The 19,758-nt window shown below is 37.5% G+C and overlaps 1 protein-coding gene across 1 annotated transcript in view; it reads right to left on the bottom strand.

Annotated features, from left to right (window-relative positions):
• NT5DC1 (5'-nucleotidase domain containing 1) overlaps positions 1-19,758 on the bottom strand; it is a 140,935-nt gene that overhangs the window by 39,039 nt on the left and 82,138 nt on the right. The window contains exons 7-8 of the mRNA XM_009562233.2: positions 9,332-9,506; positions 5,425-5,522 (exon numbers count right to left, since the gene is read on the bottom strand). Coding sequence (XP_009560528.2) covers positions 5,425-5,522; positions 9,332-9,506 — 273 coding nt within the window. The remainder of the gene's footprint in view (positions 1-5,424; positions 5,523-9,331; positions 9,507-19,758) is intronic.

Here is a 19,758-nt window from a genome sequence, read left to right as displayed (position 1 = left end):
GTCAATACCAATTAGTTGCTTAAAAAGAAACTCCTTTTTCTCCAGAAATGATGGATAAAATTATAATCTCTAAGTGAGATAAGAGTAGGGAATTATTTCTCATTGGTGGCTCAAGCATAGAAGCAGATGCTTTATCTCTCAAAACAGTGGACCTCCTGCTGCCAGCTACATACAGAGCCTGCTTCTGATATTAAAGAGTTAGGAGACTTTTGATCTTAACCTCATGATCTTATAAGGTACAAAAAGACCTAGTTTTGAGAAGCAGAGTACAAAATATGATTACTTATTAGTTACAACCCTTCTTTTTCTTTCCTAAGTAGTCAGAAAAAACATGAAAAGCAGTGCAAATACACTACAAAGGACTACTAAACAAGATTTCCTTGAAAAGAATTGCATTGTTTTCACAGACTATATGGCACTGTGGGATGTTATAACAATATAAAGGCAGTAATTTTAAAGACACATTGGAAACAGTTATGGACTTAATTCCTCCTGAATAACGCAGTCTGCAGCCAGTGCAACCTTTATATGCCACTCTCACAAGCTGTCAGCAAATATGCATTATTATACGGCCTCATGTTACAGAAATTTCCACACAGGCTGATACAAAGAGGCACCGTCTCCAGAAGAATGGCAGCAAGCACAGCTGCATTAAATAAAGCAACATCTTGAGTCATTGGGGGATGTAGATTATGCAGGTCTCCTCTGTGATGTTATTCTGCTTGTGTTTTCTGAGAACTGGAAAGAGACCCTTGGTGAGCTTCCCCCAAAATAAATGCTGAGCCCAGAGAGCCTCAGGGAGGGCAGTGCCCCTGTTGTGGCCGGAGGACAAGATGGAAGCACTACTCTCTTTAAGCTATCTGTTTGATGCATTAGACTTATTTCAAAGGTCCTCCCTGAGGCAACGGTAGAAGTCAAAAACGAAAGACTTGAAAGCCAGAAAACCTCATCACAGAGTGATATCTCCTCTATGTGTTTACTTGTGCTGCTGTAATCTTAACACTGTCTCCTCCCACATTCCTATCCTCTCTATCACCTGGCTCCCTCAACCACTCTGAATAATCCTTCTCTCACACATATGACACTGTGCACCTCTGCATTTATTCCAGATTTTCCTTTCCCTCATCTCCTTTGCTTCTTGTGGAGGAAACAGCAGGAATTCAAGATTCAGTGTTCAGAGATAAAGATGTACCACAAATCCACATCAAATGATGGAAGAAAAAGTCCTATTTAATCCCAGCAATCACTTGTGGTTGAAGGAGTTCAGTACAGGCCAAATATGTGGAAAATATGACAGTCTCTGCAGACTGAGGACCACAATCCGTATATTTGGGTAGGGATTCACAAGTGCAGCAAAAGACCAGGTTCCTGCTGGGAGAGTGAGCTCTTTGCTAAATATCAAGTCTCTACATAAAACCACCAACAGTTGCTGTCATATCTGTGATGAGCTAAATGCTAAATCTAAAACTATTTTTAAATTAAAATTTGAATCTACATTTAAATGTGAAGATCTGATGTGATTGTTAAGAAGAGATGTCTGGAAGAAATAATATAGCCAAAAAGAGTAGACAAGCTCTCCAGAGTTTTAACTCACAGGCTGATGTAAATGGAAATAAAAGGGTTTTTCTTAGTAAGGTAGCCTTCAGTGTAGAGGTAGCAAGTTATGTACCTACTACATAGTAATTACAGTCATTGAGCCATATTGTAGAATGAATTAAATGTGTTTTGGTTGAAAATTTAATAAGAATTTTCTAGAGATGGCATTTATCTTCTTCAAATAACTGAACAACAATGCAAGATCATTTAAATGATATATATTCCCTTGTAATGGTGTAACATCATCTGTTTCAAAACGTCCACATTTTTTTAATAGATAATTTACAGTTTTACTAAAGGTCTTTAAAATATTTACTGGATATTATTTTGGTATTCTTCTGGTGGTAAAGACAGAAGTCTTTAATAAAAAGAACGACCTAAAAAGGAATTACATGGCTTACAAATTTAACTTCCAGGAAAATGAAGGCACTCATTCCTGATACCGCTCCTCAGGCCTAAAGAGTCTTAGAACATGAGTGCATAAAAATAGTTATATAGAATCAGCCCTGGTTCTCCACCCTGTTCTGTATCCCATTTCTGGCAATAGCCAAGCCTAGATGTTGCTGAAGATGGAAGAAGAAAACTTAAATAGCAGACATGTGAACTTCTGCTTCTTCTGAAGTCCTGTAGTTTCTAATAATTAAAGACAGTCTTCAGCCTATAAGTACGTAATTTTATATCCTGTCCCCTTATTTTCTTATTCTAATTGGTCTTTTCGGTTTATAGCATTTCCCTGTATTTTTAGAATTCTAGAGGAGAATGACTGAAGGAGGAAAAAAACTTCTGCAGTGAGTTGTTAAAATGGCAGTTACCAGAGAACTGTAAAAGACTGGAGGAACAAAAAAGTTTCTAAATTGGGGGCCACATTACACAGTAGAGGCATCATAAGCTGGACAGATATTCAAGCGCAGAATAAAAAAGACAGCCTGGAAGTGTAATTGAAAGTGGGCTTTGAAAACCTGAGGCTCTCTGCAGGATGAGTGCGTTTTTTCCTGGGCATTGGATCTCCCCCATTCAATGACAAGCAGTTACATGGCTCTTTTAAGATTTCAAACAGTGTTTTGGTCTCTTTAAATGACACGTCATGAAACTCAAGTAAAACAGTGATGCATTTTTAATTGCACAATCAAAATAATTTTTCATGGATTTAAATGGACAAGTTCTAAAATTACTTGTCTACTGAAAAAACATTTCTGCAGAGCAGTTATCCGATATCACATTTCTAGACAATGTTGTCTTTGTCATCTTGTCCTGTTTCTCAACATCCTTCAAATGTTTATTGAACACAGATGCCTTTTTGAAATTATTCACTGAAAAGAATCTATCCTTCTCTTTAGAAAAATTCAAACCCTTTCTTTTAGTAAATCTGCAGCAAGTATCCTACTATATATAACTAAAATTTAGCTCCAGTAAATAATGCAGCACTTGGGGACTTTGAAATTAAGGACACATTCCATATTTTGTGCTTTGAACTCATTTATAACATCATTCCCTTTGAATAGAAGAGAATATAGTATTATTAGGAATTTCTTGTAATTCAGACCTACTGATGGATGAAAAAGAAAGGCTGAAACTTAGTCCTGGAGAAACAGATAGGATTGATAAACAGTTACTTCAGCTCATTTTCTACGACAAGTATCTTCACAGAACAAGCTTTGTTTCACTTCCTGGAGCTTTTTCCCCCTTATTACACTAACAAAAGTTCACTCTTTGTCCTTTAGCTAAATATTTACTATAATGTCCTCCTCTAGTTTTTATTTCAAAGAAAATAAAAGGAAATTTTGTCTCCCTGATAAATTATGTCCAGCGCTTTCAGAGAAGTGAGGGTCTGAAGCAGAGTGGCTAAACTCTTCTTCATCCCAAAATCTATAGTGGCAAAAGGAAGATAGAAACCAAAACCTGAAATTTTGAATTTTCAGTGGTTTTAATATGAAAGAAAGCCTTACAAAAATTCTTAAAACTCGAAAACCATCACCGCTTCACACATGTATTAGCAGTTGCACTGTATGGTATTTCAGAAATGAAGCGAGTTCCTTAGTACCTGCAGTAAACTTGGGAAATGACCAGTGCCTGCCCCGAAGTTATAAATTTGTTGTGAAGAACACAGAGAAAGGGCAGCAAAAGATTTATTATCACAAATCACAAATATTTATTACCATTTCAGACATTTTCCCATATAATTGCTCCTATTTGGTTTAAATTTCACACAGTCTTAAACAAGCTCTTCATTATTTCAAAACATGTCTCTAAACACTTGTCATATTTGTATAATTCTTTGGGTCCCTTATCTATTTAGATAGTGAGGTCTCCAGAACATAAACTATATTTTATTCTGTTAATAAGGTATTTGTGTAATGAGTGATCAATCCTCAGTGAAGACTGTTGGTAATGCCAAACTATAAAGTGAATGAAAATCAGTAAGTCAGTAGGAGGACTCCAAGGAATGCTGTTCTTGTTTGAGTGCATGAGAAAGAAATACCTTCTTGAAAATAGGTACTCAAAATCTAGTAAGGTGATTAAGGTAATGCTACACAATATTTCTCAATGGAGACAGTAATTTCAAGTCTTCTCCCTCTGTTCTGCCCTTGTCAAAGTATCTTTGAACTTTTTAGCTGTTTATTAAATTTACTGAAACAAGCCAACAGGTTCAAAAGTTGCTGGCTGCATTACTGACAAAGAGACACAGCTGGATTTCCTTAGGAAGTCAGCCTACTCAGATTGTTTAAAAAACAACCAAAGTGAATTACATTTTATTTTCAATTTGTTTTATTTGAAAATAAATAAAATGCTTGCAGAATTGAGCCTTTTTCACCGTTTATGTTTTTGCTCCCCCCTTCCCTTCATATAAAGAGGTTCAATTTCCTTTCTGAGCTTATTTTTCCTCAAATTGTGAAGTTGGCAGTTTCCTTTTTGAACTAATCCTTTAAAAATCACATTTAACATATTTCTCCTATATAAATATGTGAACCATTAAAATGCAGTTTCAATATATATTTCCTCTGCTCATTTTAGTTTTACTGTCAAAGTTTCAAAGGCAAAATTTCTTTTGGGCTGGAACAGCTGACTTTCCTGTCATAAAATGCTAAAATACAGTTCAATATATGCTGACTTACGCTATTTTGGATAGAAGACTAATTTTCAGATAACAATCATTATTACCAAAATATGGAAAAATGTCTTCAGCCATGTTAATTTTGTTATTTGTAGTTCAATGAACTCTATTTTTATAAATCTCTTTTGTTACAACCTTAATTATCTAATGGACAACATTGCCAAACATTTCAGATTGTTTTAATTAAATTATGTGAGTACAGGGGCACTTCCTTTTCACTTAATATATAATCATTTAGCCAAAGTACACACATGTAATATTGTCGGTTTTCCATCATAAATAGTTTCCTTCAGCCTTGCAATTTTATTTGTACTGTTCTTTGAACTTCCTTTAATTTTTTGAAACATTTCTGCTATGTTTTTTCCCAGAACAAAATTTCGTATCTGTGTATGACTCTGCCAGCACAATAAAGAAAAGGATTCTTACTGCAATATCTAATGCTCAATGCCATTTTTAATTACTGTTGCACCTTTGCCTTTTCATTGTCCTCAGCACTGCAATTCTTAATGTTGCAGTGCTCCTCAGTCTTCAGAGAATTTTTTACTAATACCTGTGGGAAAAGTCTTGTGTAGAGTTCACCCCCCCCCCAGATATATTGTCCATGTTGTTCTCTTACTTTTATCCATGTTATTCTCTTACTTCTATTTATCTTTTCTTTATTTTTTTTTTCTGGATAAAAATAAGCAGATGAGAAGGGAGTCACAATTGCAACTTACCAAGAGTTCGGAAAGGTCTTTGGTTTGGGGTATGGGAGAAGAAACCAGGTTTCAAAGCATTTGTGATCACAATGTCAAAATACTCTTCAAAATCATTCCTACAAAGTAAAGGAAATTGAATTAGTTAAACTAATGAATTAGCTAAGATTAGGTATGGTCTGGCTTGATGACCTCAAAAGTCTTTTCCAACCTAGTGCTTCTGTATTCTTTCAGACTTAAGAAAACAGCAAAACACTTCTTTAAGGCACCTTCTTCTGTCACCTTTTTTTTTTTCCAACTCTTCTTCAGTGTCATTACTGCCCTCCTTTTCCTGAGGTTGTCAAAAGTGAGAGACAGCTGGCTGAGAACCCTCAGTACTGCCCCTCCAGAATCACTCATTATTTGTACAAAGCTGTTCCTTAGTCCAGAGAGTTTGTAAATCTCAAAAGAACATGTAATAGATTACATATTTCAATCTCGGGTGACAGCACACACATAGGCAAGTATAGAAAGATGTAAATGCTTTATAAAGCAGAATACACAAAGTTAAGTGATGGTGCAGGAAATAACTGAAGACTGAAGACACATAAATACAGCTGCTTGTATTGTTGGTACCCATACAGTACATATGCACTGATATAACAGGTGTCTAAAATGCCACTGTAGTCAACAGAGATCTGACTAACGTTCCAATGAAGTCTAACAGGTGTTTTCACACACCCTGAAGTTGAAATGTTGTTTTCTTAACAGATCTCTGTCTTCAGACTCCACTGGATGCTGTGAATAATTCTCTGCTGGTTACAGGGAGGTTAGACATGTGGCTTACAAATAAACACCTACTAAATATAAGTCTTAATCTGCCAGCTGAATCCCACTGCTAAATTCAGATTTTTTTAAGATCATCAGGTCCACAGGAATACAGCATGATATGTGAACTGTGGCAATCCCATCAATGTAAAGGGGACTGAATGTCTCAGCATCATATATAAGTGGGATTTATTTATATATACTTAGGTATCTTTTAGAGACCTGTGTACAAAACAGTACTACTACAAAGCCAACAGGAAATGGACTGTTTCTGGAGATGCTAGTTATTCCTACTCTAGCAAGGGTGTTCTTTATTCTAAGGAGTCTAACCTCACTTAGTACAGAATCAAGCTGGGAGCCATAGCAATGCCTATCTATAATATTTGAAGTTACTAAAATATAAAATTAGACAAGCGTCGCTTAAAGAGTGTTGTGATTTTCTTATTATTGGAAAATGTAAATGTTGCCCCTCTGTGACATATTTTATTAGAAATGCATTCATTCATGATTAGGTGACTTTTTTGCCTGTAACATCCAAAAAAAAGATGGAGTTTTCATGGAACAAAGAAGTCACAGATGGCAAGTCCATGATGGATACAGGCACTAAAATGCTATCAACAGTAGAGGAAATGTACTGGAAGTAAACTAGCTAACTGTGTGATTTTTAAATAATCTACCATTTCCCATGAGACTGAGATATCTTAACTAAAAAACTGAACTTATCCCTATCATCTTATCTTCAAACTTTTACCTTTTGCTTAAAATTACATTCCAGCTTCAAAACACAAAGTCTTTAAATTTCCTTTCTCTAATGAAATTTTAGCTTTGTCTATTTTTCTTCAGTTATGACTATATGTAAACCTTTACCTTTCTAAGAGAACCAGTATCAAATATGTCAATGGTGTGTTTTTTTAAAATTAGCTTCTGTGTGGAAGACTCCAGAGGTTGAGCAAACAGGCATTGCTCCTCCGTCCTCAGGTGAAAAGTATTGATAGAGGTAAGCTTTTCAAATTAATGTATGGTGCAAATAATGCTTCCATGTGTAAGTTAACCTTGAACTTTCAAAATAAAGTCAACACTTCAGAAGAATGATGAAGACTTGTGGGAGCAGTGGCGAGTACTTTGTATAAAAGATTTGAAAGAGAATGAACAGAGTTCTCACAGGATTTGGCTAACTTTTTATTGACTTGTTCAAGAAAACCATGTTTCGTGTAAAGAGAGAGGTTACCTGTGGTCTTTTTTGAATCATACTAAATCTCACTTACAAAGCTACTGATTTTATGAGTGTGTACCTTGTCTTACATTGCTACGGAACATTATACATGGTAAAATCTGTTCTGGTTACTCTTCGTACTTGGAATAGGGGTCAGTGATTACAGTAAAAGGCTAAGACGAAGGGTAGGATATATCTCACATAACATTAGCCATCTAAAAATTGCATGCTGAATTCACAGCTAGTGATATACACCACAGACAGAGCCAATGGACAAACTTCCACATTCTTAGAAGGCAACTCATCCCACTTACTTCAGAAATAATTCTATGGTACAGAATGGATTGCCAGGGATGAAGCCCAGTGTTTTCTCTCCACTAACCACAGAGGGAATCAAAATGACCAGCTTCGAAAAATTCCTAGCTATTAAATGGCTAACATTCATGAAAAGGTGAAATGACACTCAGCTTCAGTGACTATGAGATGATTGACTTGTCTTTAGGTGTGCTCCTGCCAACACTTAACACATTCAGTTAACTGGACATGCTTTCTTTTGGTAGGCAAGCCTGAAATGTCACATCATTTTGTTTCTACCTGTGTGAATTAACTGGCACTTTCTTCCTCTACATTTAGATGCCTTATACACTGACCTTAGTAATATGTCTGTGCTTTGGTTGAGAAATGGTTCTCGCCTTATTTCAAAATGAGATTTTCTCTTATGCTTCCACTCTGCTTACCAAAATGTCTTTCTTAAGGACAACTTAGTCACATGAACATAACTGAGATAATTTGCTCTTGAAATGGTAAATGAAACACTTAAGCATGAATTTCCCAGTGGTGAGTTTACGTAGACAATAATTTCTTAGCCAAAAAGGAACCTCTAAAATACAGTGCAAAGAAGTTAACAGTCACAAGGTAAACAGATCGACACAGAAGAGCTAATTCACAGGCATCTTACTCACAAGAAGAGTTACTTTTTTTGAGGAGGTAGATTTTACCCTCAAACAAGCAAGTATAACGTTCATGCAAAACAGTGAGAACTGGCACAGCTCAGATAGTACAAAAGAGAAGTGATACTGGCAGGACTGGTTTTGGAAGGTAGCCGTTTTTCCCCTTACCTGTGCTGCTGTATTCACTCTGCTGTTCCCTTGTATATCAAGATAGCCAAGGTTGGCTTGCATTGCACTACTTTGTTTCTTTGAATCATTTATTAAATAGTCTCACCATACAATCCCACCCAGCTACTTGCATAATTGATTAATTTCTACGGCTGAAAGTGATGGTTCTGCTGAATTTCACTGAATTTGACTTGACCAGTCATATTCTTAATAGTACAGCTAAAAATAGCTTTTGTGATCAGCACTGCAATCTCAAACGATTGCCAAGTGTAATGAACTACATGCTTTATCTTTTCTGCTGTGATCTGTAAATGCACATTTCTCACACACAACCATCTCTTGTAAGCTGCCATTTGGAAGAAGTATTTATAAGTTTTTCTGTGCAGATTTACTGCAAGAAAATGAAATATTACTACTACTCGCACTTAGCACCGGAGAAGCACAGAAAGGAAGTGGCTTGAATAAGACAGTCTAGCAAAGCCTTATGATAAAATTTGGATTCAGATTGGGTGTTGGCCTGAAAGATATTTCCTGTCATCTCTAATCTTATTAACACGGCCAGAAAAGATGCAAGATATTAGTGTCCTGTGGGTCAGATACAGCTCACTGGGTCACAGACGGATGGACTACTTTTCCTCCAGTACCCTGCAACACTCTAGTAGAGAGAGGCCCACCAGAAAACTTAGATCCAAATAATTCACTGTACATACAGAAACTCAATTTAACTTACCTGTAGCTCAAGTTTATCTGCTGTCTGGCAGATATAATTTGAAATGGACATTGCACTTACCCAAGAATATGTTCACACAGGAGCCTGCAGTAGTCACTGTGAGAACTAGTGATTAAGAGTAGAATCTTCCCAGCACTCTTTAGTTGTTTCAGCCACTTTTTTACAGACTCAGGACATCTTTGTAAATATTTGTCTGGATGATTTTTCACTTCTGGGAAATATGTCCCACAGTCCTCTAAAAGTTAAAAGATAATTATGCGTTATCCAATCCTGCTCACAAACCACTTAATTCACACAACAAATATCCTTTTATGTGCAAAAAATATGATTTGAAAAAGGCGAAACAAAGTTTAAAATTTTCCCTGGGTTGTAACTCAATATAAACCATAAAACTGACCAAACCAAGAGGGTACAATGTTGCAGAAATAAGTTTCTATGACTCTTCTCTTTTATCGTGGCATTTTCATAGTCATTTTGTTTGATGTGCTTTTGTTCATAAGAGTAAATAATACATAAATTACAGTTTATAGTTTTACATGACAAATAAGTACTTATTGTTGCCTTTGCTCAATTTTTGGACAAACCACTTATGATTTTAAAGTGAATTTAATGTTTAGAAAATGTTAAAGACCTGAAATTCCCCAGAACATCTGTTCAGCTACTTCTGATGCGTTAGGTTTGCACTGTCTGATCAATATTTATTGCAATATTTCTGTGTTTTTCACAAATAGCATTATATCTAGGAAAAGATGATAAAACAAACTGGGAAAGACTCTCAGGTATGCGGGATACTAGGAACAGATGCAACGTCCTCACCCCCCCAATTTTAGTATCAGTAATGCTCTTTTGCCAACTATAACAGCAACAGAATTTTGCAAATACACTTGGAATGTAAGATTTTAAAAAGTGTGCAATAACTCTAAATTGGCAGTAAAAGTTACCTATTCATTAAAGTCACCAATAAATATTTACCTTTCTTGTAACCCACAGTTGTGTTACTGTGATGTCAAATTAACATTGATATTAGCTTTTTTTATAATTTCTTTGATCTAAAACTACATATCCAAAAGTGTCAACCTAGTTAAAGGTCTAGCAAGAAATATAGCAATTGTAGGGACCGAAATGATACCAAGTATTTGGCGCTCAGTCTGTGCGTGTTATAGTATAATGAACATCATCATAGAATATGATTTTCTTCCAGCATTTGTTCTATATGAAACTGTCTGTGGTCAACTTTGCTGAATGATTTAATAAATCCCAGACATTACTTAGCCTTCTGGTATGTGAGTAATGCTATTTTGTAGTTTGAAAAAATACAATTTAAACCACTTGAACTTTAGCTATTTAATGAAAGAGAACATGTATGTTTGAAACAGTAGTATCAAAGAAACACTAAAAGATGCTGAATGCCGAACATAACACTATTTCATAAATGAAACATTCAAACAACTACAGATGGCAGGAAAAAACGGTCTCCCCAAAGAAGTTTAAAATTGGCTATTACCTCTGCAACTAGACAAGAGGCAAAAATGTCTTATTCTATAATGACTCAACTGATTTCTTCCCAAAAGCTACAGAGTTGACTGGGATATCTGAGGAAAGTCTTCCCAAATAAAATCTCCCAACCCGTAACCAGGTCACTGTTCCAGTTCTTCACAGTACTTAGGTACACAATTTCTCATAGCATTCTGCTTAGGAAACTGTCAGCCTCTGGCCTGGAGAGGTGTACACCCTCCTGGGTCGAAAACTGGTTGGATGGCCGGGCCCAGAGAGTCACGGTCAATGGAGTGCACTCCAGCTCAAGGCCAGTCACAACTGGTGCCCCACAGTACTGGGTCCAGCCCTGTTCAATGTCTTTATCAATGACCTGGATGAGGGGATTGAATGCACCCTAAGTAAGTTTGCGGACAACACTAAGCTGGGTGGAAGTGTGGATCTGCTGGAGGGTAGGGAGGCTCTGCAAAGGGACCTGAACAGGCTGGACCGCTGGGCCGAGGCCAATGGCATGAGTTTAACAAGGACAAATGCCGGGTTCTGCACTTGGGGCAAAACAACCCTATGCAGTGCTACAGACTAGGAGAAGTCTGGCTAGAAAGCTGCCTGGAGGAGAGGGACCTGGGGATGTTGGCTGACAGCCGACTGAACACGAGCCAGCAGTGTGCCCAGTTGGCCAAGAAGGCAAAAGGCATCTTGGCTTGTATCAGAAACGATGTGACCAGCAGGTCCAGGGAGGTGATTCTCTCTCTGTACTCGGCACCGGTGAGACCGCACCTTGAGTACTGTGTTCAGTTCTGGGCTCCTCACCACAAGAAGGATGTTGAGGCTCTGGAGTGTGTCCAGAGAAAAGCAACGAAGCTGGTGAGGGGGCTGGAGAATGTCTTATGAGGGGCGGCTGAGGGAACTGGGTTTGTCTAGCCTGGAGAAGAGGAGGCTGAGGGGAGACCTTATTGCTCTCTACAACTACCTGAAAGGAGGTTGTAGAGAGGAGGGAGCTGGCCTCTTCTCCCAAGTGACAGGGGACAGGACAAGGGGGAATGGCCTTAAGCTCCACCAGGGGAGGTTCAGGTTGGACATCAGAAAAAAATTTTTCACAGAAAGGGTCATCGGGCACTGGCAGAGGCTGCCCAGGGAGGGGGTGAAGTCACCATCCCTGGAGGTATTCAAAAGACAGGTGGATGAGATGCTCAGGGGCATGGCTTAGTGGTTGATAAGAATGGTTGGACTCGATGATCCAGGAGGTCTTTTCCAACCTAGTGATTCTGTGATTCTGTAAGGCTGTGCAACAGCCTGTATCAGAGGAATATGAGCCTGTTCCTGCAGCCAGCGTTAGGGGATGCCATGACATTTGCCTTGAGAGCTAGCCAAAACCAAAGATTGTTTTTTTTATCAAATTAAGTAGATTTAGAAAAGAAAGTTTCCTGTAGTGTTTGCCCCTCTCCTCTTTCCTGGGGTGTGAATCTTGTTTGAGATGAGCAAAATAGTATAGTTTTTAGGAGCAGAAGCTGCTTTTTTTTTAGTATTATCATTAGTAGTTATATTCCATATGCTATGCTACAACAATTTTTCTCCTTTATTGTTTCAGAAAATGCACAACATTATGTGAGAATGAAGAGGGGCACAAACAAAGCAAGCTTGTCATTAGCTCTCACAGGTTCAATCAATTAAAAGAAAGATGGCAAAGTTCACTTATATTTACAATTATCTACCACTTTTTACCCTAAGGTAAAAAAGATCTGTTTTATATGAACTTCACTGTTGGACACTCTTTGTTTTTCTTTCCTTATCAAATGCCTCCCACCCCTTGTTAACCATTCTCTGATGTGCAGCTAATTCAAAGACTTTGAGTAAATTTAATCAACACTCTCTTCTTTGTCCATACGCTTTGCAGTATTTGCTACGTGATAAATCTATGATATAGGTCTTTGAGTTACATCAGCATTGGAAAAGGTCAACAACTCTGGGTTCAACATATAAGCTGAAAGACAGCCTTATTCTAGCTTTCTATCCAGACCCTGACGCCCAGCTGTTAATTACAGACAAGTAATGAATCAGTTCTTGACATTGGGATATGAAGTTTGCCTCTGGGCTGTTTGCCATATCAGGCAGAGGTACCTTAGAAGAACCCTCATTAAAGCATACTCTACTGTAATTAGGCCAACACAACCCGGGAAGCAGAGCTGAACTTAATTCCTAACATACTATTCTGTCTAGTGAAGACAGTTTGTTGAAATATATACTCATACCTGTAAAGGAGTTAACCACCAAGGACTGCAATAATTTATTGAAAGCCAAATAAAAACTGAAAACGTTGCTCACTATCCCAGACCACAATCCAGTTTTGAGAAAGACAGAAAAGCTACAGGTACCTTGTTAGGAAACAGAGTTGTGGAAGTTTTAACATGCGATGTAGAAATAGCATCATGTTAAGCTTTCACAATTAAGTGGAATGATTTGGCAGTGAGAAATGAAGCATTTTTTCTATGGGTATATATTACCACCGTGCCACGTGCTATGCTTTGTTTTTCTAAAGCAGCAAATCCATAAACATAATAAGAAAACTCTACTGAGGAAAGAGTCAGTGAGAAATAAGAAAAGAACTAATTTTACCAGAGCCAGCAGAGGAAAGGAGAAAGTGAGTTAATCGTAATAAATTATTTTATGCAACTGTCATACTGCTCTGTTCTTGAAAAACAAAAAAAAAGTAATTCTTCAGACAAACACCATTCTTGAGAAATAAGAAATATCACAGTCCTGCAGCACCTTCTTGGTAATGCTTATGGACCACCCAAGTTCCAAAATACCCTTAAAAATGAACTATAAGTGCACTTTAGAGAAGCTTTGTTGGTCCACAAATTCACTATACCAAAACAGGTGATTTGTGATCATTACCAGATCTACAACGGGCAGTTTACTATCTATACACTGCCTAAAATTGAATATTTACATTTTCACCTCTTTGTTTTACAAATATCATGTAACATACAGCTATATGGACACGGACATGTATTGATGTGTTCCAACAAATCAGTGAAAGCAAAACAATAACAAAACAAATGGTTTAAACTTTCAACTCAAATTAATATCTTCATTATTTTCAACTGTCTGCATGCATGCCAGAGCCTACACTAGCAGCCTCTGGCTCTTTGGCAGTGTGAACACTTCCTCAAAATACAAAAAAGTGTTTCATAAAAAAAAAGGGAACAAGAAGACAGTAACAATCAACATAACAATCAACATATTTACCCCTGTGATTATATGAGAAAAGTTAATCCAATGATGTGGAGTAGGAAAGCAAATGTCCAAGCATTCTATGCAGAACTTTGTAATCGATTACACGTATGTTGCCATGGAGCAGATGCGCTTTTTCAATTTCAATTCTTGATACTAAACAATTTGGAATTTATGTGAAATCTCTGACATACAGCCTGCAATAGAAAATCAGCAACTAGCCTCTGTAGGGATTTATAATATCTTCCAAATATGCTTTCAAAAATAATTATTGCCTTTACAGTCCATTAGATATCCTTTCAGAAGAATATATTTCCATTTAAAGCAGAAGAGAAAAATAAGCAATTAAAATTTGTCGTCTAGAACTGACACAAATACTGCTGTAGCCTCTTATCAGATCTTGTATTTTCAAAGCAATATCATTTCCTCTATGTACATTATCAGAGGTTTATTTAATGTCCAGTTCGAGATTTGTTTTCTCGTCTTATCTGACACTACAATTTAATCAAGATGTTCTTTGCATTGGCTAGCCTTACAGTTTAAGTGCTTGTAATACAACTGTGCTAGCAAGTAGGATGGGAATTTTGTAGAGCTGGAAGTGCAGAACCTACGGAACAAACTCAGGAAGAGCCTGTACAATGCTTGCCATGACTGGCAGAAGTTCCCCAGCACAGAAAATTACCTACTCTTTAATCCAACCACCAACCTCTACTACAGTTGCAAAATTACTTTATTGATGCATGCAGTTTAAGGTTCTAGTATACTACCTTTATTTGGGGAAAAAATAATTGTGGATTTCTTTTGTGTTCTTTATTACACCACTTCTCCTTGGCAGGGTGTCACAGATTTTCAAACCAGAACACAGGGTCAGTTTACACTCCATTGGCACTGGACTCCTTTGGACTTAACATCTACAAGTCCACACTGCCAGAACACTGCAGTTCAAGAGGCATGTTTTTGGCAAGGTTTCCATTCAGAACTAAACACAGGAACATAGTGCATTTTTGAGCATTGTCACTGCTTTTAAGGGGCACCTACTTGATTGAATTAAAAAGAATTTATCCTCTATTTATACGATTTAGCTAAACAGAGAGGTATGAGGCTAAAAAAACCCTAGGATTCAGCCAAGAAAAATAAACTTCCAGCTGCCAATTTGTAGCTTGTATTCAGTGGCTTTAATGACTAACCATCTCTTACTAAGAAAGTAGTATTTGAGAATGTGACTTTTCTCTCTTTTAAATTCAAAGGCAGGTTGGTAGCTTAGCTATCAATCAATACCCACAGTCAGATTCTCTGCAGCTCTGAAGCTAGTAAAAACTTACACCTCTTCCCTAATTTTTGTAGGCTTGTAGGTAACAGTTATTAATAATATAGTAGAGCTGAAATAAAGTGTTTCTATCAATGATGATACAGACAACTATGTTCATTGTACACTGCTTTCCATTGTGGTCTTAGAGCAATTCAGGGTTGTAGAGTGAACAGAGACACTTCTTCGACCATTGTTGTTGCCTTCTTCTCTCATCTAAATAAACACATCCAACAAAGAACATGGGCATTCAACAGAAACACAAGAAAGACACCTCCATTACAGAAGTTTTTGCAAAAGTATTTACACTTCATCTACTGAAAGCCAGCAGAGGAGAAAAGGAGTGGATAGTTAAAATTATATTAGAAAAGTCATTTCATTTCCTTTCATTTAAGTTCAAGTGTGCATTCTAGTAGAAGCAGCAGAAGCAAAATGAGAGATGGAATGAAATGCTAACATAAAACAAGATAAGAAAGCAGAGTGAAGCAGGGATGACTGAGCAAAATATGGTTAAATTCTGGATGCTTGGGTTCAGGCAGATATCAGGAATAGGGAGGAGCAGGAAGAGATAAATCAACCCACTCCTTCCTGCAGGGGATAAAGATGTTTAAAAACAGAATAAAAGGATGAGAGTCCAGGAAGACAGAAAGTTAGGAAGAGACAAATATCATAAGAGCAAAAAATAAGTGTCACAGATGTAAAATATTCTGTATTTTTAGGTTCTCTCTGATCATCTCAATTCCTTACCTAAGACCGTGCAGTCTGGAAAATTATCATAAATATTGTGGAAATCTCCATCTTCACCTATACTCAGGTTGCTGAAGCTACCAATCCTTACATGCTCATTTGTAATACAAGCTTCCTCTTTGCCACAGAAGTGTATTTGAGATTATTCCTCTATATCCATTATAAGTATTTGCACTGAACACTTTTCCCCCCATACTTTGCATACTTAAATGACTGTTAAAATCTACTGAGGGTCTACACCTTTAAAATACATCCACTGGTAAACATAAAAAAATGCAAAACAATCTAGGAAAGAAGGAGGAAATGTTTTTGCTTTACTGAATACAGCCAAGAAGGTGGGATCTGCTCAGAATGCTGCTGTAGTCTAAAAGAAATGCTAGCTAATTTGACAGGAAGTAAAATATGCACTGACTTGCATAAAACATGTTATGTTTGTTGTAGAAATGAAACATATCATGAAAAAAGAAAATATAGTCCATAGATAGCTTAAACAACACCCAGACCACAGGTTGCCAGTAAACTTAGGACAAACTGAAAGCCCTACTCAGCTGTACTGCTCCACCATGAAGACATTATAGGTAATCCCCTTTTCTGTAGCTCTCAAATTAAAATAACTCTGAGAAGGAACGGAAACTTTTCTTGAAGCTTTGAGGCACTTGTTGCATTAAGAATGAAGTGAAAGTTCTCAGAAATATTTTTACTGGAAGCAGTAGCATCATAACCTCTTATATATGCACACGTACATACTAACAGGAACACATACAAAGACACTTATATGTATACATATTATAAAGAAACCCCATACTTTTTCCTAAAAAAAAAAAAAAAAAAATATTCTTTTTCTGTCTCCCAAGTAACTGCACCCTGACAATAAGGAATGGTGTTAGTTCCCGCTCCTGGGCCTACAGCTGCAAACTTTCTGATTGGGTACAGATGGATGAAAAGCTGAGTGTAGACTCCAGTTTTGCTCGCTACTACTTAACATTCCTATTACAGATGCCATATCCACATTTCAACAATAACTTGATGGGCCATGGGAAACTTCAAGCAACAGGCACCACAAAAATGGAGGAACCATGTGTAAACTGAGACATCTTAAACTGTATCAGAAAAACATACCAGAAGATAAAAGACAACACAGAAGAGTTTGACAAGGAGGGAAATTTGTAACAGATTATTTGACTTCATCTTTATGATTAACCCATATATACAGAAAGTCTAAGTTATGAGCTGCATATGCTTCCTGTGATCCCATGATTTTTCTAACTTACAAGCAGTGTTCAATAGTATCTGCTTCTAATGTAGGTGATGTACCACCTTCTGCTAAGCTTATTGTCATATTTCATTACATATAATGAAGGTCTTATTCTTCTTGCCTGGAATCTCACACTAACTATCCTGTTAATTCAGCTCTCAAATCACTTATATGCCAAATACTTTTCATGGTTCTGGCCTAGAATGCTTCATAAACCAGTTCCTGGATGAGACTTCAGAAGTGTATTTCCAGTCCCCACATATTAAAGAAATATTCACAGGAAAATGTACCAAGAAGGGCTACCAGGATGAGACACAGAGAGCTTAAACTATGAGAGTCAGGTTGCATTTAGACACTGCAATGAGATGTAGCACAAAACCCATTAATTTATAGAAACATCAGCAGAGACATCTTCAACTAGATCAGGTTGCTCAGAACCCTGTCCAACCTGACCTCGAAAGTTTCTAGGGCACCTACCACTTCTCTGAGCAACCAGTTCCAGTTTTCACTGTAACAAATTTCTTCTTTAGATCTAGTCTAAATCCACCCTCTTTTAGTTTAAAACCATTACCCTTTGTCCTATCACAACAAGCCCTGCTAAAAAATTTGTCCCCATCTTTTTTATAAGCTCCCTTTAAGTACTGCAATAAGGTCTCCCTGGAGCCTTCTCTTCTCCAAGCCAAACAGCCTCAACTTTCCCAGCCTTTCTTCATAGGAGAGGTGTTCCTTCTTTCTTTTAGCGATTTTCTGGACCTGCTCCCACAGCTGCATGTCTTTCCCATACTGGGGACCCCAGAACTGGTTGCTGTGCTCTTACCTCTAAGAAGTCAGTACAGTTGGAAGCAACAAAACCTACTGGCTTGTATATTTGTTTGCGATATGAATATTTCAGCCATACTTTACTGCAAAGAGAGAGGTCAACTTCCCTGAGTGGTAATTCATCCTTTCAGGCAGAATTTCTCTGGTACTTCGTGCGGGTGGTGCCATCTAGTGAGCATGGGACCCTGCTCCCTGGGGATCTCCCTGCCAGCATCGGGCACCTTGGGCAGCGTGGGGAAAGCCCTTGGGTGGGGAGCTACATCACCACCCCCAAGCACCGCAGCCTCTCTGCTATGAAGAACCATCAAAACATGGCTTTGCGGAGGACAAATTCCTGCTATTTACTTTTCTTTTTTTCTGTTAAATTTTTCTTTTTCTCTATTTATGGGAAATCCCATACAATTTTCAGATAAAACTTTTAAAAGACAGAACTGAAACGAGCAATTCCACAGAAATCACCCCAAGTGGCAATGATCCACAAACAGCAATCACCAGAAGTCAGGGTGTGGGTGTGGGGGAAGGGTTAGTCGAGAAGACTATGTGATTTGACAGCTTAAAGATAAATCCGAGATAACAGTCTTCAAACACGTAGAAAGCTCGGGGAAAAAAAAAAAAAAAAGAATAATCTGTCCCCTGAGACCAAGGTCAATAAGTCAAGATGCAGTGAGCTTATACTTCTGCAAGTCTAGATTAGAAATTACAAGATTCTAATTTTAAGGATACTAACACACTGGAAAAACAGCCTAGGAGGTTGTATGATCTTCGTAAGAGCAGGTCTTTAAAGAGAAGCTGGATGAGTACTTGTTAGGAAGGGAAAACCTAATCCTCCCCTTTGGTAGTGGTGGGGTAAGAGCAAGGTATCTTCTACAGTTCCTTACAGTATTACAATTACATGTTACAGACGAATTGTACCCTCACCTCCACTCATTGTTTTATTTATCCACCTCACCTATGGATAATGATGCCTATGACCATGACAGAAACAAAATTTGCTTGTAGGCAGTAAAAGGAATGAATTCAGCAAGAAGCAGCAGCACAACTTTTGACTTCTTGCTACTTATAGGCTGTAATTTTGGACCAAATATCTGAGATTTCCAAAGGATGAGCTTGAAATACAGAGCCAGAGACTAATTCCAGGTTTCATGATTAGAACCTACACACGCAGAGAGATATTGCAAAGTTGGAGTTTTCACCAATCTGAACAATACACTAACTAGAAGCCCACATCGACAACTTCATCAAAACAAAAAAGACAGACTGCTGACTTCGTGCCACTTTATTGCAGACCATCCCTCTCCCATTTGTACCAGCACATTTGCCACAGGAAGGCTGAGAGAGGAACCGTAAATTTCCAGTGTCATTCTTTTGAGCACAATGACCTGTTCTTAATATAGCACTATCAGCTTGAGAATGCAGAAAACAAAGCTGCTTTCTAGAAATTTAACAAGAAATAAAGTCTCCATTAAACATGTTTTAAAAACTGAAAAACTAAATTAAATAATTTTGTGCAAACTCTGTGTGTTGAGTTTATCACTCTCTTAAGGAGAATGGAAAAGAAATTATTTCAAATTTCTAAAGCACTGTTGAAAAATTCCTTGCTGGTCAGTCTGTTTGCAAGTAATTTAGAGCCCA

Source organism: Cuculus canorus, chromosome 3 (assembly GCF_017976375.1).
Source record: "Cuculus canorus isolate bCucCan1 chromosome 3, bCucCan1.pri, whole genome shotgun sequence".
In the NCBI taxonomy this organism is placed as follows: domain Eukaryota; kingdom Metazoa; phylum Chordata; class Aves; order Cuculiformes; family Cuculidae; genus Cuculus; species Cuculus canorus.
This window is presented reverse-complemented; position numbering and strand designations above follow the sequence as displayed.